Source organism: Lactuca serriola, chromosome 7 (genome assembly GCF_051521515.1).
Source record: "Lactuca serriola cultivar US96UC23 chromosome 7, Lser_US96UC23_V15, whole genome shotgun sequence".
NCBI lineage: Eukaryota > Viridiplantae > Streptophyta > Magnoliopsida > Asterales > Asteraceae > Lactuca > Lactuca serriola.
The window spans coordinates 5,138,859-5,163,192 of record NC_136414.1 but is presented as its reverse complement, the minus strand read 5'-3'; the positions used below and the strand labels follow the sequence as shown (position 1 = coordinate 5,163,192).

Below are 24,334 nucleotides of genomic sequence, written 5' to 3'. Positions count from 1 at the left end.
TCTATTCAAACTCATGACCACCATCTTAGAAGCCTCTAAGTTCTAGATCTTCCAAGAAGGCTTGCTAGGATCGAAACTTTCTCCATTTCTTCCTTCTAAACCAAAAACAACAAGCAAAGGTGAGCTTCATACCCCTCTCTTTTCGATTTTCATAAGTTTTATGGGGGAGAATACAAGTAAAATGTGTAGATCTATGTGTATGTGTATGCTATGTATGATTTTATGCATGTATGTGTGATTTTATGTGTTTTTGTATTGAATATGTAAACAAAAAGGGAAGAAATCTCGAGATCTATGTCATAAGAAGGAAAACAAACATGATCTAAGTTATATTAGAATATTAGCTTATAAGATTATGATAAACATATTTTAACATAAAACCCATTTTTGGGCTTAAATTGTTAAAAATACAAAAGTTGGGTTAAAAGTTGCCAATCACATTTTCTTAAAGGTCAAAAGAGTCAAAACAGTTAAAAAAGTTGTTTTTATGAACATTATGATCTTCAAAGGACTTAAAATGTAAATATTAGCTTAATGGGCTCAACTTTGGGCTTTTCGGCCCAATAAGCCCAAAAATTGCAAAAATATGGCATTTAAAGGGGCTGAAATGGTAAATTCTTCAAAACAGGGGATAACAAGTGTAACAAAACTATTTCAAGGGTTAAAAATGCTTTTCTTTTCCAAAAAGGATAAAAAATGCAAAGTTTTTAGATTTTGGGCCAAATTTGTAAAAGTTACAAAAGTTTGGGTTTTAAACCGAAAAACACTTTTCTGGAAGGGCTGAATCTGCCAAAGAATAAAATTTGAGCTAAAAACATCATTTAAACAAATCTATGATGCAAAAGTGTCAAGAAAATGTTTTAAGGGCTTAAAATGACTTTTCTTTTATATAAAAGACTAAAACTGTTATTTTATACAAAGAAAGGGGCTAAAAAGGTTAAACAACTATTTTTACACCAATTATTTTATTTATAGAATATTGAGTCAAAAATACTAATCTACGGCTTACAACAAAAACATCGAAAGGCAAATACACGTATAACTCCAAATATCGTTATAAACAAATCACTCGGTCTCGAGTCGATGCAAAAATAACAAATCGTACAATCATATCCTCCAACCATTATACAATGCCTAAGACAAGTAAACATTCCAAAGACATTGGGCTGAAAGCCTCAAATCATGCTTGTTGGATCTTGAAGTCCAATAACATGACCTTTGGGCACAAGGGGATAATGATTATATGTTATTGGGCCTTCTATGACCCAATTAGGTAACTACCTAATGATATGCATGATGCATGTAGTATTTTTTTACATTTACGGGGTGGGTGTGGGTGCAATTCATTTAAGGGAAGGATTCGGTGCGTGTAACATGACAAGGATTTCAAGAGCTGATGACTACAAAACAAAAACAAAAAAGTTGGTAGGATGCTAGGACCAGATTAAGTCCTGTTGCGTTGCGATTTAGTCCAACCAAATATATTTTTTGGTTTTTGTTTTGCTAACACTACTTTGATTATATGTTACTTTCTAGCTCTTCTACGTCATGCCTTGATTGGGAGGGTGAGCAAGAGGGGACATGCAATCTAAGCATGGAAGCAGGCCAATGTTTTTTTTATGCATAACGACAACATATTTACATTTCTTTATTGCGACTAGCAATATTGTTTATTGATTTTTACCAATAATAGCAACATACTTACATTTTGATGTCAATATTCAATATGGGCAATGTACTTTATTTGTGGTATAAAAAAAGCATCAGCCCCGTTGCGAAGCACGGACATGTTTACTAGTTATATACAAATACAATAATCCCTTTTTATTGCACTTTAGGTGTTTGAGGAAATGCCTAGGATAAACATGAAATTCATGTATATGTTCATTTCCTTGTCTCTTCCCTCCCCTTCCATTGTAGTCTTTCTTTTAATACTAAACTCTATTAGTGAAGACACCAATCCCTTTAGTACACTCCAATCTCCATTTGTTTGATGAAATACCCTAGAGAACTATGGAATTCACAAATATTTTTATACATCATTATTAAGATAACATTTTATGAGGAACAATAAAAAAAGGTTGTGTGTGTAAGATAAATGTTGCCTCTTTAATGCAAAAAGGTTTTTACAATATTTTACCCACTATAACAATATACTTATGTTTTTCCTATTATAGCAATGTACTTACATATTCTATGGATAATAGCTAGATATAACCCACCCACAATATCAACATTTATTCTTTAAAAATTACTAAAAATAAAAATCATTATACATAATTAATAATCAAACACCGATACGGTATTTGACTTGTGAACTACATGATGTATGCATCAAATCATCAATGCTTTATAATCGTTGCAAATGGAGTGTAGTTCTTACATACTACTCATAGAGGGTGTCTAAGATTTCATTATGAACCTAAAAGGACTTTTAGGCACACATAAGGCCCTATTGATTTATTATTGTGAGAAAATGAGTTTTTTAAAAGTGCTTAAATTAGATTTTATGGTAGGAAAAGTCAAGTTGTTTTTTTAAAAAGTGTTTCTTAGCTTCATTTTTTAAGGGGTATTTGCAACATTCGAATTCCCGATATTTTTTAGTTTGACCATCGATATCAAGTTAGTTTGCAAATTTGGTCCCAAGGTGTGAAAGTGTAAATCTTTGGGAGGGGTGTGCACGTTGGGCATACTTCTAGTACGTGTGGTGTACGCTGTCCGGGATTAAACCCTAACTTTTAGGGTTTGGACCATATTTAAGCATCATTATAGACCTAAGACCTTTCCCCTCATCAACCTCCATAGCCTAGAAGATATCCCACGAAACCCTAACCCTCTTTTGAGAGTTTTTGAGCCTTATAGTGATCTTTTGGTGTTTTTGGGTGGTTCTTGGTGGTGAAGGAAGTTCCTTGAAGATAGTGTGGTGCATTCAAGTCCTTGGATCCAGATTCTACGGATCCAGATTCTACACCTTTTTGTGCATCTATAGAAGGTATAAGTTCACACATTGGAGTTCTTTGTTTTAGATCTTATTATGTCCATGTTTATGCATTTTTTGTCCCAAAACCTTGGTCTTATGGATTATGGACTACTCCAAACCATTTGAGTTGTCATTTTAGGATTTTAGGAGTGTACGAAGTAAAAAAAAAAAATTAGATCTTGATGGTTGAGGCTCACCCATGCTTGAGTGTTGGGCTTTTTATGTAGTTTTAGACCTAGGGTTTGGTATTAGGTCCTTTTTGGCCATGCAGGTTGGTAAAGTTGTCAACTTTATGGTTTAAGACCTTATTTAGTAGTAGATATGAGATTTAGACTTTAAGGTGTAAAGGGATTAAGACTCTTGGTTAGCTTTTGGGACTCTCGTCAGTACGTCGGGCATATTCCTCAATACGATGCACATATTGGGTCAGTAGCCCGCTTCCAAGTCAATGTGCGTACGCGAGGCGTACGCCAAGCTGTGGTCCTCCTTTGATTTTGGATCACTTTTGGGCTATATGATTTTGGACCTTGAACATCTTATAGACTTGGGCCATTTTAGAGCTTTGAGTGCTGCTTAGTGTTAGATTAGTGTCTAAGTCCATAACTATTTTGGTATGTACTTGACCTGATGGTGCATGGTCCTTTTGGGTTGTCTTCACCAAAGCAACTTGATAGGATAAATTATGGAGAGAGAGGATTAATTATGATTTATTAATTATATTATGAGAATAATATATTAAAGGAGAAATCATATTGTTTAATTAATATTAGTCAATAATTAATTAATAATTAATTTTGTGGCTAAAAGATATTAATTAAATAAAGGGGACTGGAACTGTCAATTGTGTGATAGTTGAATATTGGGCTAATGGACTCCATAGATGATGGAGTGGACGGATTCTATGGGGAAACCCATTAGAATTCGTCCAAGGCCTCTAAGGAGGGAGTCCATGGGCTGCTTAGGGCCTAAGCAGTCAAATTAGGGCTTCCTTGTTAGATAACCCTAATAGCCTCACTATTTAAGGACCCCTAGGCACCAAAAACGTGGGTAACTGAATCCTTAGGGTTTCTATACGTTTTTGGGTGCCTCTCCTCTTCTCCTTCTTCATCCTCTTGCTCTTGGTGTTTGTGAGCCATTAGAGGAGTGACACTTGTGACTCTAAGCTTTCATAAGCCAATTACAAGGAGGATTTGAGATTGTTATTGCTACATAACAATCAAGGTAAGATCTAAACCTTATTCTTATGTTAATAACTAGAGTGACTCATCGAGCTCCTAAGGTTTGCGGTCGTAAACTCCTTGGCCGACTCGTCGAGTCTCCCTTGCAACTCGCCTAGATCATACATGTCCAAAAGTTGGGAAAAACCTAGCCGACTCGCCGAGTCATTCATCTGCTCGCCGAGCCCATGAAAATATTCTTTGGACTCACCGAGGTGACCATGCAACTTGATGTGTGTCAAATGAGCTAGTTTTAATCCTACTTTTAGTTAATAAATTAAACATACAAAGGCAGTGAACCTGTCTTTTAGTGGTACAGTTGGATAAGTAGGGTGTCGAACTCAGAGAACGGAAATTAATCTAAAAACTAATTTTAACTAAGCAAGCAATAAAAATAAAAGGTTTTTCTCTAGTTTTACAAGACTAGAAACTTAAACACAACACTTAAACACTTATCTAACTAAACACTTTAAGCAAATGACAAATTCACCAAATTTAATAAAGGGTTTCTGTTTAGGTTCAACCAATTCACTCCTATGGTTATTTAAATGATAGATTAATTATTATTGGTTACCAACCATAGTGGTTAGGTTCATGTTCATTACTCCTAACCCTTAGACAATTAATCAATTCAAGCAGTGGCCAATTGTTTAAACAAATTAATTCCCTAGTTTAATTATTTGGATTAAATAAGATTTGTAATTGGTTAATCAAGTTGGTGTTTCAATTAACATCTTGTTTGTTGGTTTCTCAAACAAGCTCACACATTAATTTACCCATTCTCTAATTAATCCTAGTTTCATATTCATTATTCCTAAGCATATGATGAAGTGTTCACATAATATATGAGGTTAACAACTAAGAGATGTTCATGCAACTTAATTGCCTTCCAATTAACAGAAAATAGTTGTCATTAATGCATAAGGTTCTTTAACAAACTTAATTTAATAAAAATCACCAAATAACAATCAATCAAAAAGTATAATTAAACCATAGGAGTAACTTGGTCTTCCCCAACAGAAACAAAACGAATTTAGTTCATAGTCATAGCAAAAACAAATTCAAAAACAAATTCAACATGCTCAATTCCTAAGGTAAAGTGGAATGATTAACCTAAATTGCCTTGATTCTTCAAAGGAATGAAGGTTAGGGTTTCTCAGCTCTCCCAAAGGTTCTTCAATCGCAGGTGAAGCTCCAAAAACGCCTGAAGTCCCCTTCCATTCGGATAATGGTTTGGTATTTATAAATATCACGAAACAGGGTGTACTCGGCGAGTAGCAGACCCAACTCGCCGAGTAGATGCTTTTTATCAGTCTTATATCAGGAGTCTTGCCTTATCTTCTGGAATATTCTAGTGTACTCGTCGAGTAAGCTCGCAGACTCACCGAGTAGCCATGTTTTTGTCCCTCATTCTTCATTCTTTGGTCTCTAATTGCTTATCCTTGTTCCCTTTCACTTCCAAGCATGTCTTTTGAACTGAAAACAAAATTTAAGCATTATTAAGTACCTTTTGTCCACATTATACACATAATTAGCTAAAAATGAATAAAAATATATGCTAAATATATGACTAATTATGCAAATATCACAACTCGCCGAGTCCCTTCAGTCCTTCATCCATACATAGGTTTTTTCGTGAAACCAAGGCTCCAAACTATAGATCTAGGCTCCTAGGGTGTTGTTATCACATAAAGTTGCTAACTTTACGTGTATGCAAGGCTTTATGGAACTAAAACACTCATAACTAGCATTAGGAGAAGGTTTTGGACATGAAGGAGGGCTAAGGCTTCATAAAGCTTGATGCTTTTCTGTCCATAAAGCCTAGGGGAGTCAATATCTAAAACTTTGCCCTTGTGACAAGCTTAAACCCGATAATGACTCTATCTTGCCCTAGAAATGACCATTTTCTTTCATAAAGAGGAGATCTAAGCAATGAAATGTAAAGGTGATAGCTTTATACCTCAATCTTGATGCCACAACACTGGAAATATTGGATCTACAAGCTCTTTCTTGTTCCAAGCTCTTAACTCTTCAAGAAATGCTCCAATACACTCTCTTTTGGCCTCACACACTCAAGAATAGAGTCTAGCTAGCTATTAGGGTTTCTCTGGATGTGAAGGTGACAAGGGAGGTTGAGGAGGAAAGTTAAGGGCCTTTAAATAAGGCGCAAAACCCCAAAATTAGGGTTTCATCTGCCAGCTCATACTCGTCGAGTCGCTTCTTGGACTCGGTGAGTAAGTCACTTAAACGTGCGGACCAGCCCGCTGCTACTCGGCGAGTCAGGCAACCGACTCATCGAGTAGACCTTGAAATCATGAGAAATCTTAACCACGAATTGATACACGGGAATCGGGGCGTTACACCACATATGGTCAGAGAAACACAAAGCACAAAATTAAATAATGTTATGACTTATGAGAAATTAAAGATAGATTCTCACATGCATTATACATACTCACATGCATATCTATCAAAGTTTAATCGCTAAACCTAAGTACCGTCAAATTCAACGTATAGTAGATATTAGCTAGTCTTTTAAATAATATGTATATAATATACTATAAATTAGAAATTTATTGTTTATACGCCTTCGGTGCGGTTCGGTTTTGGTGGACCGGTTTCTAGATAAAAACCGCACCGCACCAATAACTTTGATTTTTGTGAAAATAAAATCCGCATCCTTGGTTTTTGCATCGGTTTCGGTTACGGTTTGTTGCGATCTTGTTGGTTTTTAATTTTTCGGTTCGGTTTTTACTCATCCCTAGCATAAACTGCCCGCACCACACTATATATATATATATATATATATATATATATATATATATATATATATATATATATATATATATATATATATATATATATATATACACACACACAAAGCACAAAAACGTAAAAACACACTTATTTGTATTCTTTTTTATCGAATGTGGATTTAATTGATGCATACACGTTTTGTATATAATTGATGTCAGTTTCTTTATCTTGTTTGTTTATTTTGAATTGGACAATGATGTGTGTGGTTAAAATGAACGCAACTTATGTTATTCTGCGTTAACTATTATTTTTATGTATTGATTTTATATACTTTATCATATAGTATAAGTAATTAAATTTAGTCTTCATATAAAACTTAAAATACAATACGTTCCGTATTAGAAGTAGAGATGCTTATCAAACTATATAAACCGCACAAAAACTGTAAAAACGTTCGTACCAAACCACACCACATAATGCGATTTATAATGATGCGGTTTTCGGTTTTGAAAAATTTCAAACCGCATATGTAGTGTGGTTTACGGTTTCGACTCTAACCGCATCAAACCGCACTGCGAACATCTACTCCATGTCTATTTTGTCATCCTATTTTATTTTTTATATAGTTTTATTTATAAAAATGATTAGTAAAATAAGAATGTTGAATAATTGGTACTGGACCTACTGGTACGTTTAATGGGTGTTTCCTTTTTATTTATCGGCAATGAGTTCTTAACGAGAGCTACATCCATTCGGGTTAACCCAAATTTGTCGGACCCGTTTCGTTTTAGAAAGAAATTACAAATATCGGGTGTAAGAATTGATACGGTTCTAGGGTTTGACGGATGAATTTGCGAAAAAGTTGGTGTGTGAAACTGCAATCCAAGCACCTCACACACACTAATAGGTGAGAGAGAAATCGGGTCAGTGTGGAGATCAGATGATTTTTACGATAACTTCGGGGACTCGCCGTCTCAAGAATCAAGATCCATCACCACTAGTGGCGCACCGAATTTGATTAGAAAGCAATTAAACCCCATTTCTGAATTATCGGCGTTTTTTTCTTATTTGGGAAAGGAAGTTTTGATTTTTATACAGACAAAGTGAGTAGAGAGAGAAAATTGTTGAAGGGGATCGTAAGGTTTTAAACGATAGCTGTTGGATTTTTGGAGGGATATGTATTGGTTTTCAATATAGGAACTTCCTTTAAAAAATATAATTTTTTTGCATGCAATCCGGTGGCGGGGTCCAGCACGGAGGGGGTGGGCATGGGCGAAACATGGTGCCCGGACCACCATCCTCCTCCGCATCTCCGTCATCTTCATCATCGGCTGTTTCCACTCCCCAATTGGGGTTTGATCCAATGCAGCAACAACAACAGCAGCAGCAGCAGAGACAGGTTAGGGCTTTTTATAGTTACTGAAAGCACACTCTGTTTATAAATAGCTTGTATAGTTCAAAACCAGTAAGTTAGTTCATTTATGAAATCATCTAGCTGACTTTTGTATTTACTGTCCATATTGTCATCAATTTTTGTTCCAGTTGTTCAATCTTTACCAATTTTGTCATCAATACCATCATTCAATTGGCCACCAAAGTATGAATTGAGGATTTGAGTACTGATAGGAGGTGTTTAGATGTGCAGTCTCAAAGTGATTATTATGATTTAAAGAACTATAAACAAAATAATTATTTTTTGCAGTCATTGCAACAGCAATTGCTTCGAAACCCTGAAGGTCGAGAAGCAATGTTAGCGTATCAATCTGGAAATCTTCAAGGAGTCTTGGGAGGAGCCAATTCTATTCAAATGCAACAGGGGCAAAATCGGAATCCGGGTTTTGATCAACACATGATGAATCCTGTTCACCAAGCATACGCTCAGTACGCATTCCAAAACCAACAGAAGATGAGAATGGCGGGAGTGGGGCCTTCAAAAGATCAGCCACAAACATCACTGTCGAAGAAACCGACAGATGAAGGACACCTGGCGGTTTCCGATCAAACCCAAAACCAGAAACAGTTTGCTGTGCCGACATCTGGCAGTCAATTGATGCAGGGGAATAGTATACGCCCCATGATGGCCCCACAACAAGGGACGCAGAATATGACAATGGCTGCTCAAATGCAAGCAATGCAGGCATTGGCTCTCGAACGTAACATTGATCTCTCACTTCCTCAAAATGCTCATTTTGTGGCTCAATTAATCCCTCTTATGCAAGCAAAAATGCAAAAGGCGAATGAAAGCAACATGGGCCTACAAAACAAAAGTTCTGGTGATGTTTCAGGGTCCACCAAGCCACGTCAGCAGACCATGCCGCCAGGTCATCTGGGTTCAACATCGAATCCGTTACTAGTCAACAATGCAAATCCTGGTCAAGGTCAACAGCTTCCTTTAAGGCAGGGTAGTGGTGTGTTGTCATCTATGCAACCTCCACAATCATCCATGGGCATGAACCAGAGCATGTTGACTGGTCAACAGATGAATCGATCTTCTCCACAACCAACAGCTTCATCTAACAGTGCTGGACCTCCAAATGCTCAAAAGGGACAGGTGTCACAGCGGGGACCACATTCGGGGTTTACAAAACAGCAACTGCATGTTCTTAAGGCACAAATACTAGCTTTTAGGCGTATAAAGGTACACTAAATTGATATTCGAGCGACTATTTTATAAACCAACAGCACTTGCCGCTTGACAAAAGGGATAAAAGCAAGAAATAGCAACGTACTTACATTTATTTGTGTATTATAGCATCCCACGTTCATTTTTTTTCTTTCTATTACAGCATTGCACTTATGATTTTTTTTCTTATTAAGGCATCATAGATTGAAAAATCTACCCAATATTAGCACTGTACTTCCAAACTTTTTCTTATTAGGACATTATACTTGAAAAATATGCCAATTATAGCTGTAAAAGTTATTTTGTATTTGATTGGATTTGCTATAATTGGGTGGAATTTTCAAAGTACAATGCTTTAATAGAAGAAAAATGCCAAAAAACACTAATTTTCGAGAACGAATGAGTTTGGACACGTTGCAGGTATGTAAATGCAAAAAAAAGTGCTTTTTTGCTTTTTGTCCAAAATCACTTTGTGGGTCTGCCAAAAAATTGTTATTTTAGTGCATCAATGAAATCTTTTTTTTGGTGGATAATCTTTTTGCCTTTTTATTGTGGACTTGTTGATATGGTTTAAAACAGAAAGGAGATAAAACTCTACCGAATGAATTACTTCAAGCTATTTCCCCACCGCCCCTCGAAGCACAAACTCAACAGTCAGCTTCCCCTGGTCAAACCGTTAATGTAAAAAGTCAACCTGATGACCAGACAGGACATTTAGAGTCCAACGAAAAGGATCTTCAAGCTGGAGCAAACAATGTAAAAAGAGAAGCTCATGAGGAGAATGTCACAACAGTTAATGCACAAGGTACATCAATGCAGAAGGAAACTCCACCTGTTCTTCCTCCTAAACAGGAACACGAGGTCGAACCCGTGATTCAAAAAACTTTACCTCCTACAAGTGACAGCCCAATGGACAAGGGTAAATCGGTAATTTCAGACCCGGTTGTTGTCCCCGACAATGTTCAAGGTAAACGACCTTTACAAGCGGGTCCCCCAAATCCACCTCAACCGAAAGATTCTGGGCCTAAAAAGTACCATGGCCCGTTGTTTGACTTTCCATTCTTTACCCGAAAGCATGATGCTTTCGGGTCAAGCATGATGCTCAACAACAATAACAATCTTACACTCGCGTATGACTTAAAAGATTTGATTTCTCAAGAGGGTGTCGAAGTGGTCAACAAAAAAAGAAACGAAAGTATTGAAAAGATTAACGATTTACTAACAGTTAATCTAGAAAGAAGAAGAATAAGACCAGATCTTGTTTTAAGGCTACAAATCGAAGAAAAGAAATTGAAATTACAAGATTTACAGAAAAGGGTAAGGGAAGGAGTTGATAAAGAACAACAAGAGATAATGTCGATGCCGGATCGACCCTACCGGAAATTTATCCGGTTATGTGAAAGACAACGAAACGATATGAATCGGCAAGTGAACGCTGCTCAAAGGGCAATTCGGGAAAAACAATTGAAATTAATTTTTCAGTGGAGGAAGAAGCTTCTAGAATCTCATTGGGCGATACGTGACGCGAGGACTCAGAGGAATCGGGGGATTGCTAAATATCATGAGAAGATGTTGAGGGAGTTTTCAAAGAGAAAAGATGATGATAGAAGTAAGAGAATGGAGGCTTTGAAGAATAATGATGTGGAAAGGTATAGAGAAATTCTTCTAGAACAACAAACCAGTATGCCTGGTGAGGCGGCTGAGAGGTACGAGGTTCTTTCATCGTTTTTGTCACAAACGGAAGATTATCTCCAAAAACTTGGGAGCAAAATTACGGCTGCAAAGAATCAACAGGAGGTTGCTGAGGTGGCGAATGCTGCTTCTGCTGCTGCTAGAGCTCAGGTATATTTACATATGTGGTATAGCTGAGTTTTACAATTTTGGTTCAAAAAAATTTTCTTTTGCATTTTTGGTCCATATATGAGGTTCTTGTAACGTTTTTAGTCCCTGATCCAAGTAAAATGACTATCTTTGGTACCTGAGTATGGCTGTTTTTTGCAACTTTTGTCAAAAAAATATAATCCTTTTACACAACGGGGACAATAAACGTTACAAAAAACTCAAATAAGGGCCCAAGTTGCAAGAGATGGGACCAAGTTTGAAAAAATCAGCTATATTCAGGGACCAAAATGTAATTTACTTTTATTTATATATCCATGTTTGATAATTTGGTATTTGTTGGTGAAGGGTTTATCTGAAGAAGAAGTGAGAGCTGCAGCCTCTTGTGCTGGAGAAGAAGTTATGATAAGAAATCGTTTCTCTGAAATGAATGCCCCACAAGATGGCTCATCTGTTAGCAAGTAAGTTGTTCAAGAAATAACAGCATACTTTCATTTCTATTTATTTTAACATTGTACTTTGAAAAATCTACCCAATTATAGCAACATCGTCTAAATATAAAGCAATTCTCACTGCTATAATTGGGTAGACTTCTCAAATACAATGCCCTAACAAGAAAAAAATGGAAGTACAATGCAATGGTTCCATAGATTTTTCATAATCTGATGCGTTAATAATAAAAGGAAAAAAAACTGGAAGTACAATGCTGTAATAGAAAGAAATGGAAGTTAGATGCTATAATGAACAGTTAAAAGGAAGTAGATGCTATTTCTTGCATTTTATCTTTCTAAAAGTAGCATCGCACTTTATCAATTTGTTTATTATCGCATCTTACTTTCATTTTTTCTTATTATAGCATTGTATTCCTTTTTTTTTTTCCTTATCAAGACAGGTTACTTTGAAAAATGCACCCAATTATTGCATTATGCTTTCAGTATTTCTTATTTGGACATTGTACTTTGAAAACTTTACCCAATTATAAAAATGTTATAATAAGAAAAAAGTTAAAAGTCCTTTTCAAATTAGCATGCCTTAATAAGAAAACGTTGAAAGTACAATTCTATAATAGAAAAAATGGAAGTAATGCTATAAGAAACAAATAAATGAAAGTATGTTGCTATTTCTTGCATTTTAAAAATGTGTTCTTTATGTTGTGCAACAGGTATTATACTCTCGCACATGCTGTGAATGAAAAGGTGATAAGGCAGCCATCAATGTTACGATGTGGAACTTTACGTGACTATCAGCTTGTATGTCACTTTATCTTCTACATCAATTGAATTTGATCTTGGCTTATTTTGTTGCTTTAGAATGTATTTGGATATGATAATAAATTGATTAATCTTTCAGGTTGGGTTACAATGGATGCTTTCATTGTACAACAATAAATTAAACGGAATATTGGCCGATGAAATGGGTCTTGGGAAAACCGTGCAGGTAGGTTTAAAAAAAAACAGTTTTTTTTAGTAGTTTGTTTCGTGTGTATGATGATGAATTGATGATGTGATGTATTCTTTGTATAGGTTATGGCATTAATTGCTTATTTAATGGAGTTCAAAAGCAACTACGGCCCACATCTTATTATTGTTCCAAATGCCGTTCTCGTGAATTGGAAGGTTTGTTAATTTTCATTGAACTTTTATAATTTTATATTTCTCTTTTTATGTTTTTCTAACTTTGTTTTGAACAGAGTGAGTTACATAGTTGGTTGCCAAATGTATCCTGCATTTACTATGTTGGTAACAAGGATCAACGCTCAAAACTCTTCTCTCAGGTACATATTTTTAACTTTTTTTTTTTAATCACAAAAATGACCAAAATGGGTCAAGGTATCTAACAAAAGGACCAATTTTTTTGACTTTTTGACACAAATGACCACATATTTCGCAATGGGACCACTGCAAAATCACTTTCTGCTGCAGAATTTACCTTTTCGAATGATCCCCACCACAAAAAAAACCTACTTTATTATTATTATTATTATTAATTTTTTAAATCATAGATTGCAAAAACTGTTCATATTTTGTGATTTTTTTTTCTTTATACAAGTTCTATTGGTGTGACCATGTTTTCTTTTTTTCTTTAAATTTTCAGGAGGTTTGTGCCATGAAATTTAATGTGCTGGTGACAACCTATGAGTTCATCATGTATGATCGGTCAAAGCTTTCAAGAGTTGACTGGAAGTATATTATAATTGATGAAGCTCAAAGAATGAAGGACAGAGAATCAGTTTTAGCCCGTGATCTTGACAAATACAGGTGTCAAAGACGACTTCTCCTCACCGGAACCCCCCTGCAGGTTTTTAATCGCTTTCCAAATCCCATCTACCAATAATAATCTGTAAAGGTTCTGAAGGGCAAATGCGTCATTTTTTTGTTGTTGTGCAGAATGATCTTAAAGAACTTTGGTCGTTATTGAACCTGTTACTTCCAGAAGTTTTTGACAATCGAAAAGCTTTTCATGATTGGTTCTCGAAGCCTTTTCAAAAAGAAGCAGTCACAGCTGAGGATGATTGGTTAGAAACTGAGAAAAAGGTCATCATTATACACAGACTTCATCAAATCTTGGAGCCTTTTATGCTTAGACGCCGTGTTGAAGATGTTGAAGGTTCACTTCCTCCAAAGGTAAACGCTTACTTTCGTTTATTATAGCATCCTACTTTCAGTTTTTCTTATTATAACATTGTACTTTGAGATATATACCCAATTATACCAATGCAGCTAATTACAAGACAGTTTTATTGCTATATTTGGACGTGCTCTTTTTCAAAATAAATTGTATTAATAAGAAAAAAACGTAACTACAATGCTATAATCCTTTAGATGTTTTAAAGTAGATCGCTTTAATAGGAAAAAATCATAAGTACAATGCTATAATCGAGTAGATATTTAAAGTACAATTCTAGGAAACCTTTAAAAGTATGATGTAATAGAAAAAAAGGTAGTAGGAATAATGTAGGATAATCTAGTCATCTAGATCTAGCCAACAAATAAATGAAAGTATGTTGCTATTTCTTGCATTTTGGTTATAGCAATGCTCTCCAATTACAAAACCATTTGAGTTCTATAATTGGGTAGATTTTTCAAAATAAAATGTATTAATAAGAAAAAAAGTTGAAAGTGCAATGCTGTTTTTGAAAGTATGATGTTATAATAAACATATAAATGAAAGTACATTGCTCTATCTTGCATTTATCCCTAAATTTTATTGATAACAAATGATCTAATGGTTAAAATTGAAGAAAATTTGGTGAAAAGGAAACAGATCAAAATGATTTAAAAGTTGGTGTCTACAGTCTCCCAGGTTGTTTTATTCAAAAAAATTGGATCGTGATTTTAGTTAAATTATATGTAATCAAATTTACTTTATCAGTTATCTATGAAATTCAAGACAAGAAAAAAGAGTGTTGATGGGTCAACCCAAACCCGCTTCTATGCGCCCTAAAAACTTATTCCATCTAACAAATTTGATGTTGGAAATTAATATTATATCTTACTATTGCAGATTTCCATCATTTTGCGGTGCAAAATGTCGGCAATTCAGGGCGCTGTATACGATTGGATCAAATCCACGGGTACAATTCGGGTCGACCCGGAAGATGAGAAACGCAAGGCTCAAAAGAGTCCAATGTATCAACCAAAAACATATAAACCATTAAACAACAGATGCATGGAGCTTCGAAAAGCCTGCAATCACCCTCTACTCAATTACCCATATTTCAACGATTTCTCCAAAGATTTCCTCGTCCGATCATGTGGCAAATTATTTATTCTTGACAGAATATTAATAAAACTTCAAAGCACAGGGCATCGAGTTCTTCTATTCAGTACAATGACAAAACTTCTAGATATTTTGGAGGAATATTTACAGTGGAGAAGACTTGTTTACAGAAGAATAGATGGAACAACAAGTTTAGATGACCGTGAATCCGCTATCGTTGACTTCAACAGCCCGGATACCGATTGCTTCATCTTCTTACTCAGCATCCGGGCAGCCGGGCGGGGGTTGAATCTCCAAACAGCCGACACCGTCATCATCTACGACCCTGACCCGAACCCGAAAAACGAAGAACAAGCGGTTGCCCGAGCTCACCGAATCGGGCAGACCCGAGAAGTCAAAGTCATCTACATGGAAGCCGTGGTTGACAAAGTTTCCAGTCATGAAAAAGAAGACAATTTCCGAGTCTCCGGAATCGTTGATTCCGACGACGACCTCGCCGGAAAAGACCGTTACATCGGGTCGATCGAGAGTCTCATACGAAACAACATTCAACAGTACAAAATCGATATGGCGGATGAAGTTATAAATGCGGGAAGATTTGATCAAAGAACAACACACGAAGAGAGACGATCGACTTTAGAAACATTGTTACGCGATGAAGAACGATACCAAGAAACCGTACACGATGTACCCTCTTTACAAGAAGTCAACCGAATGATTGCAAGAAGTGAGGAAGAAGTCGAGCTTTTTGACCAAATGGATGAGGAATTCGATTGGTCCGATGAAATGACGCGATACGATCAAGTCCCGAAATGGTTACGCGCCGGGACCCGCGAAGTGAACGCTACAATCGCACGTTTGTCGAAAAAACCGTCGAAGAACATGATTTATCCGGAAAATATAGAGCCCGTAATGGATGTTACACAAAGAAGAGGGCGTTATAAAGATAAAAAATTCCCGAATTATGCGGAGTTAGATGATGATATTGAGGAGTTTTCGGAGGCTACATCGGAAGGAGAAGCAGAAGGTGAAGATGATGAAAATGAAAATGAAAATGAAACTCCGGTGGCTGTAAAAAGTCAATCAGAAGAGGATATTCCGGCGACCGGAAACCGGTATGAGTATCCCCGGGTACCTAATGCTGCAAAGCTTCTAGAAGCTCGGTCTTCAGGGTCATCCTCTGATAGCCGGAAAGTGATGCCGATTGCAACGCCTTCTATTTCTTCTCAGAAGTTTGGTTCGCTTTCTGCACTTGATGCTAGGCCTGGTTCTCGTTCGAAAAGGATGGTATGTATGTGTTCCTTTTAAACAAAAATTACTTTCATTCATTTGTTTATTATAGCATCTTACTTACATAAATATTTAACCCTAAAATTTAGCCATTTTTTTATCAAAATTCTCATATTACTGATTTCTTGCATCCTGCGATAGCGTGATGATCTGGAGGAAGGTGAGATTGCATTTTATGGAGATTCTCATATGGAGCTTCAACAATCGGGTGAAGATGAACAAGTTTTGCAACCGAATATAAAACGGAAACGAAGCATCCGTCTTCGACCAAGAAATGCAACCACTGAGCGGTTTGAAGAAAAACCAACTCTCCTTCCTACTTCTAATTCCCGCTTACCTTTCCAACCTGAACGTGAACGTACTAAACTACATGTAAAAACCGAACCACCTGAACAAAAACCAGTAGCAATTCCTCAAACCAAAAGAACTCCTCCTCCTCCTACTCGTAAAAACTCAAATAATAATAAGGCTCCCGTCAGACCAACCAGAGGAAATTCCATTTCTGCCCCTCTCAAAGAGGAGACCAAAGAAAGTTTGGATGCTAAAGTAGGACCTTCTCTCGGTGGGAACAAGATGTCCGAGGCTATCCAAAGAAGGGTATGTTTGTCTTTTTGTATTTCGTGGTACTAACTGGCAGCTGTTTTTTTTTTTTTACCTAATCTGAACCAGAATGACTGAATGGGTTCTCAGCCAAAGAGTTAAGAATTGTTTGTTGGAATGTAAGGGTACAATGGTCATTTAGTCTCATTCAGACGGACAAACATTATTCATTGCCCTTACTTACAGGACTTAATGGGGAAAATAATCCTCTTAAGTTTGCATCATGGACTGAATTTTATGATTCGTGCTTGCAGTGCAAAAATGTAATAACAAAGATCCAAAGGAGAATCGATAAGGAAGGTCAACAAATTATTCCTCTGTTGACTGATCTTTGGAAAAGAACCGAAAGTCATGGGAATAGTCTTCTCGATCTATACAAGATTGAACTTCGTGTGGATCGACTGGAATACAATTCTGTTCCGGAGTTGATTTCCGACGTGCAGGTTATGTTGAAAAGCGGAATGCAGTATTTTGGATTTTCACATGAGGTATCGCCATCTGTTTCTTCTGATTTAATACACATGCGTAGTTTAGAAAATGAAAAAAAAAAAGTTAAAATCAACCAACTATTCCAAGTTTCCCAGCTTTATCTCTAAACAATTTTTTTGCCCATTTACACCCTTATGACCAGCTATAGCAAAACCTATTAATTCAAATTTTTGTGTTTGAAAATGGTCACTAAACTTTTTTCAACACCTAGGGTCCCTGAAAAAAAATCTTGCTTTTTATTCCTTTATTAAATGCTAGTATCTAATTGTTTATATTTTATTTTTCATATATAATATTCCTATTACATTTTAGTATTAGTAGAGGTAACAGAACAGTAGGTCGACTAAATGTTTTTTTGTAATTTTATTCTTTTTTCGAACAAATTCTTATTCAAGTAACGGATTGAACTACAGTATGATGAAATTATTTTTACTCCATTTTATTTTTCCAAATATTATATTTAAGCCTAGGTTAGGTTCATTAAGGGACTGAAATACATTCTTTTAATTTTTATGTACTGGTCAAAATAGGCTTTTGATAATTTTAATTTGTTTCTAAATTATCTTAAGTGTGAAATATGAATAAACAAACCGTATTATTATTTAATAAAGCACCAAAAATGGTATAAAAAGCACAAAAACACAATTTTTTATATGAAAATAAAAAATATAGATAATCAGATACTAGCATTTAATATTTGTATGAAAAGCCCAAAAAATGGGTTAAATAAGCACATTCTTTTTTGTTGAGAGAAGTTACCAGCACGAAAAAAAGTTGTGACCATTTTGGAAAAAAAAAAAAGAAAAAATCAAATTAACCTGTCAAATATGACTATTAATCTGAAATAAATAAATGCAGGTGAGATCGGAGGCAAGAAAGGTGCATGATCTGTTTTTCGATATATTAAAAATTGCATTTCCCGATACCGACTTCCGAGAAGCCCGAAGCGCACTCACTTTCTCGGGCTCATTAGCCACTTCCGCATCAGCATCCGCATCGTCTCCAAGAGGCATACCTCCTTTTGGTCAACCCAAGAGACAAAAACAAATACTTGATGTTGACCCGCAACCTACCCCGGTCCCACGGGCACTTTCCCGTGGGCCCGGGTCTATGACTCAACGAGACACAAGGTTCGGGAAGGACTCGATCGACGGTCAAGATGAACCGAGATTGACCCATCCGGGTGAGCTCGTGATCTGTAAGAAGAAACGGAAAGACCGGGCGGTTAAACCGGGCAACCGTTCAGGTGGTGGTTCGGTTTCACCAACGGGGATTGGTCGTGAAATTAGGAGCCCGGGTCAAACCCGGCTGAGTCAAAGTCAAAGTCAACAGGGTTGGTCAAATAATCAGTCTCCGGGGACTGGGAGTGGGGTCGGTTGGGCGAACCCAGTAAAGCGGATGAGGACGGATGCAGGGAAAAGGCGGCCCAGTCATATGTGAAATGTGATTGTTGTGGGTGTTGTTAATTTATAAGGGTTTGGCTGGGCGTTGACTATATTATGTGGGACCCGTGAGTACTAGTGTTGAAGCAAGCAGATTGTACACATGGGCGATTGTTTATGAAAGCTTTTGTCCGATATTAGTAGTGTCGATATATGTAAAACATAATGGCTTTTCGGCTAAGAGACTTCTATTTATAATTTTATAATCAATATGTATGCCTATGCCCGTATCCATGGGTTTTGGAACAACAAAAACAGTAAAAAGTTATGCTTAATATGCTTAAAACCTACCAATTTTGTGGTTATCTGCATATCAGTCATGATAATATGCATCTCATGTATAAAAAAATACATCAAGTGTTGCCCTCCTTTCATGAGATCGAGGGTTCAAGTCTCATACGAGGCATAGGTGGAATCAGGATTAGTCTAGGAGTAAGTTATATTTGTTGTTAAAAAAAATATATATGATTATGTGCATTTCATGTAATAACTTATGGATCATGCGTTAACTTGTGTGTATCATGTGAATCACAAGATTGTTCTAAGTGTATCTCATGTATAATTTTGCGCATCTTATGTAAGGCGCTAGTTTTTGCATAAGATGTACAAATTTATTTGAGTTAGCACAAAATTTTACATAAGATGCACAAAATTAAACGTAAAATGCCTAGGATTAAATATACTATATACAGGAATTTGTCGTAAGATGCATAATCTAATTCATAAGATGTGCAAAATGTCTATAGTTACTTATACAATCGCACCACAGAATCAATGTTTTCATTATTTAAAAAATTGACACCACTTTTTCTTTGTAATCACGTTCTTTATCTTTTCAAGTTGAGAATCTCTCTCACTGTCTCACACCATTTGTCACATAAGCATATTCAGCTGGACAAATATCACAGAAAATGGTAAAAAAATTATAAGTTTGTTGTTATTCTTAATAAAATAATAAAATATCCCGTCTATACTGATAGAAAAAAAGTAATTGCTTTGTAAATGGATGCGATTTATTAGAGATCTATGAGAAACCGAGCAAAACCACCACTTAAGCACAAGGTATAATAACCTTGAAGTTAATGGACATTATTATGGCTTTTTATAAAAATCATTGGTGTGAGAAACGAACCATACATGAGTTAAAAACATAGCGAAAAGTGCATTTGGTCAGATATGTCACATGTATAAACCGATCAAAAACTACTCAAACTGTGTTGACCTCCTCAACTAATTATATTCAACGAGGTTAACTAATATTAATATGCTTATTCATAAAAACAAAAAACTAACAATATATTGACGCATCCCAAAAGCCCATTTTGCAACCTTTAAAAATTTGTTACAAACTAACCATTGTTTATTTTGTAAAAAGAACCAAAAAGACACTATTTCGCAAAAACAGGCGTGACCGTACTAACTGAGAAAAACATAATATCAAAGCTTTTAGTGAAATATTTAAACTATATTACAGAACATTTTTACCTAAGCTTAAGAAACTGTCAATTTTATTCCTCCAGTCAAAATTAGTCACGTTTGTATCGAATAATTCAACCTTACGAGCATCCAAAACATACATTTGAACTGATCCTACTCAATTGGACTAAAACTTATATAAGTATAGGACCAAAAATTATAACCAAAAAACAAGAGTAACAAAGCAATGTTGCCTACACTTGAATAAATGTACCAAAAACATGCAAGCATCAAAGCCCTCAACAACCTATGCCTCTTTTCCATTTACACCCATCAACAAAAACAATTTCAAAATTTTGCCCCAAAATCCTCACATTTTTAACCAACCAACCCAAATATCGATCAACAAAACTTCATCGTCAACCTTCAAAAACTTGAAAATTTTACCTGACGCCCAACTTTCTCAAGCTCATCATCATCACTATCAACATTACTTGGATCAGACCGGTTCTGGTGGGCCCTACGTCTCAATAAATAGACATTAAAATAATAGCTCACCAAAACCGATTTCTTTTTATTCTTGAAATAAACCGAAAGTTCATCCCAAAAACTTCTACCCGAAGACTCGGGGTTTGACTTAATTATATCTGCAAACTTTTTTTCTTCATGTTGACTCCAGGCGACCGAAACCTCTTCACCCATTGTTCCAAATTTCCATTTCAAAAAAGCAGACCCCAGTTCAAGTTTAACCCTCCATCTTTTTTCAGACACATGAAACCGCACACATTCTAACGATCCCATGTACTGGCACCCGCATGATTCTTGTCTCCCTTTTCCCATTCGTTCCATTTCGATTAAACCGTTTCTTTTTTCTGTTTTTTCTAAAGGCCAAACGCGGGTCCCAAGCCACCTTGTTTCGCTTCCGGAAGTTTCCCCAGTCCATTGTGGAACTTCCGCCTGAAAAAACCGACCCAGTGGGATTCGTTTTTTCCTATAATTCATGGCCCATAAGGAATCTTTGTCATCTACATCACTCGAGCTGTCAAACGACCCGGAACATTCTAGAACGTTTGGGCTTGGGTTTCTAGATAGAAAGATTTTCTGGGTTTCTTTGGCGATAATGATTCTTTGGCTGCATCTCGGTATTAGTTTCTTGGTTTGATCCTCATACATGTCTGGATGCATCTTTTGCTTTTTCTACAAAAATAAAAATGGGTTGTCTTTAAATACCAATGTACTCTCACTCATTTGTTGTATAGCACCTTACTTTTTTTTGGTAGTATAGTGTTGTACTTTAAAAATCTACCCAATTGTAACCATCTTGTCAAAATACAAATCGATTTTTAGTGCTATAATTGGATAGATCTTTTAAAGTATAATGTATTAATCAGAAGAAAAAAAAATGAATCAAAGAACAATGTATTGAAAAGAAAAGAGTTGAACACACAATGTTGTAATAGAAAACCAATGAAAGTAGGATGCTATAATATACAAATGAATGAAAGTATTTAGCTACTAATCAAATATCTAAAAATTATTACTCTCTAATAAACATAACATTCAACCAGGTTTAGCTATTAGTCTCGTATTTGGCAACCGACTTATTTTGAAGGTTCTCACTTCTCATTTAGGCTTATTTTATATGAAGTATATATTACTTTTTATATTTATTTAATCTTTATCTTCCAAAATCAAAAATCCACATCCAAATTGAAACCACTGAACACCACAACTTAAAATAGGGTCTACCAAAATCATCTTCATCTTCCAAAATCACAAACATCAATTGCATGTGTTTGATTTAACAAATGCAGGAAGATGAAAATATGCAAAGCTTTTTTATTTTTATTCAAATAATAAACAACAGATATTATATATTATTATTTATTCCGTTCGTATGGGATTTCAATTTTGAAAGATGAATGATCATTTTGGATGAACTCACTACTAGTAACCAGCCTTGAGTTTGTTCATCTTCAGTGAAAGGCTTTTTTATTTTATTTATAAAATATAATAAAAATAAAATGAGTAAAGTGACTAAATAAGAACATACCAAAATAGTTCCAAAATATTAAAAATGACCAAATTGACTAAATTGTCCATAACCAAAACCGGTAAAACCTGTTATAGCAGTTCATAATGGTACATTTTGAAGATAAAGTCGACTTTTAAAATACCCTCAACCAAAACAAAAATAAAAAGATATAGTGAACCCAAATCAATGCTATTAACTTAGTTGTAATTATAAACAGCACTACACCCTCTAATATAAATGCAATGTGTTAATTAGGCACATAGGTTAGTGGAAATGGTTAAATACCTAAAATACCCTTAATGTGCCCTAAATTCTTGGCATTCATGTTTCCAGGATCAATAATGTGATTGAATACACACGAAGTGATATCTACATTCTTGGATATTAAACCATAAATCATATAAAGTATAAACCATTAACAACATGAAACCAAGTTCAACAAATAAAACTGTGCAATGATAATAGATTTGGTTAAGCACAATAACCAATGAATTCAAAGGGGAATATGAATTACCTGCCAAATAGATTGTTTAGAGTTGGAATCATCATTAATCTTCAAACACATTGCCTCTTTCGCCAACAGAACCTGTTTCCATAAATGCTCATTTCCATAAGCCTTCCACTTAGACCTTTCAGGCAACGACCCAATTGCAGGATCACAAGGATTTATAGCCACTTTTTTCACCCAATCCAACAATGTCAGATAAGACTCTTTCTTCCTCTTTCTAATCAATTTGTTATCTTCTGTAATGCCGACACATAACTCATTAACAACACCATATTTTTCACCAACACCACAGTTTTTACCTCGAACATCCTTAAAACCCACACACTTCTTTTCATCTTTCATATTAACATCTATGAAAAACCGCTCCAAATCCAGATTTAGATCCATGAATGTTATCTTCAGTGTACTGTATACCTCACAGAAACTAGTTTCAAACTCTTTGAAACAATCTAATAAATCCCAGATCCTTTAGCAATCAAATCTCAACGATAACGAAAAATGACCTAAAATAACTATAATAGAGCTCTTTTAAATGTACAAGACGAAAGAACAATTTACGAAGCTTGTGATCAATTTCTCCGCGTTTTATAGAATCCCCATTTTCGTGAAGCCCTTGTAGGATTCTAAAGCAATCCAATGCAGACCGATATGTTTGCTTTGATAAACCTGCCATTGATTCAAATATTCAAATCCAATAAGCATAACATACACTATATATTTGATCTAACAGCGAGTGAAAAAAAATCTCGGAAAAGAAAAAAAAATCTGAAGAAAACAAGTTATGCAAATGTTTTTATCCAACAATGTAAGGGTTTTTATGAGTTTTTTGGCGGGAAGATGATATTGATCTAGGCCATGGAAATAGGATAAAACTTAGGTTAACTTTCGGAGTCCCCACACACTCTTTCTCGCTAATAAAACCAAGAGTGTATTGAGTATATGCAAGGAGACTTTTCAAGATCTTCAACAGTTTTTGACAAAAGCATCAATCAATTTATCAGATGTAAGAGAGAGGGAAAGATTACCAGTTTTTGTGGGGCGTAGGGGCTTGTCTTTTGCCCTCTATCCCATTCATTCCCTTTAGCCCCCTTTGGATTTTATTTATGGAAGATGGATTTTAAGGAATAGACATTAGGGATTTTTTTTTCTTTATAGAAAATAGTGAATAGAGAATACTTATAATCTAAGGATGTTAAATCCAACCATGGTTTTGTTAACTAAGTTTAATGGTTGCGTTGGGTTAGGATTAGGGTTTTGTATATGGTCTTCACCCTATGAAAATAACATGTTTTGTAGTCAATATGGGTTGAGTATTTTTGCTCAAGTGAGAAAAATAAAAATTGTATTGAGCCCATAAACTATGGGTTATCACTTGCAATGAAGCCCTAAAAAGGTAAGAAAATAAGAGAAGAGGAAGG

At 35.5% G+C, this 24,334-nt stretch overlaps 2 protein-coding genes across 3 annotated transcripts; one reads left to right on the top strand and one right to left on the bottom strand.

Annotated features, from left to right (window-relative positions):
- Nucleotides 1-7,691: 7,691 nt before the first annotated feature.
- On the top strand, nt 7,692-19,262 carry LOC145061278 (chromatin remodeling ATPase BRAHMA-like). 2 transcript variants are annotated; one of them, XM_079008711.1, is made up of 14 exons: nt 7,692-8,353; nt 8,669-9,592; nt 10,157-11,419; nt 11,765-11,877; nt 12,579-12,666; nt 12,767-12,853; nt 12,940-13,032; nt 13,107-13,190; nt 13,511-13,714; nt 13,804-14,040; nt 14,921-16,423; nt 16,568-17,023; nt 17,281-17,514; nt 18,374-19,262. In XM_079008711.1, exons 1-14 carry the CDS (start codon nt 8,183-8,185, stop codon nt 18,953-18,955), a joined length of 6,039 nt encoding a protein of 2,012 aa, XP_078864837.1. In that variant the 5' UTR covers nt 7,692-8,182; the 3' UTR covers nt 18,956-19,262. The 2 variants fall into 2 exon arrangements, with proteins under 2 accessions (XP_078864837.1, XP_078864836.1); XM_079008710.1 differs by having other exon boundaries at nt 8,657-9,592.
- A 1,305-nt stretch (nt 19,263-20,567) lies between these two features.
- Nucleotides 20,568-24,047, bottom strand: LOC145063282 (AT-rich interactive domain-containing protein 1-like). The gene is made up of 3 exons (XM_079010870.1): nt 23,942-24,047; nt 22,923-23,582; nt 20,568-21,570 (listed from the first exon to the last, which is right to left on the bottom strand). Exons 2-3 carry the CDS (start codon nt 23,301-23,303, stop codon nt 20,800-20,802), a joined length of 1,152 nt encoding a protein of 383 aa, XP_078866996.1. The 5' UTR covers nt 23,304-23,582; nt 23,942-24,047; the 3' UTR covers nt 20,568-20,799.
- Nucleotides 24,048-24,334: the final 287 nt, after the last annotated feature.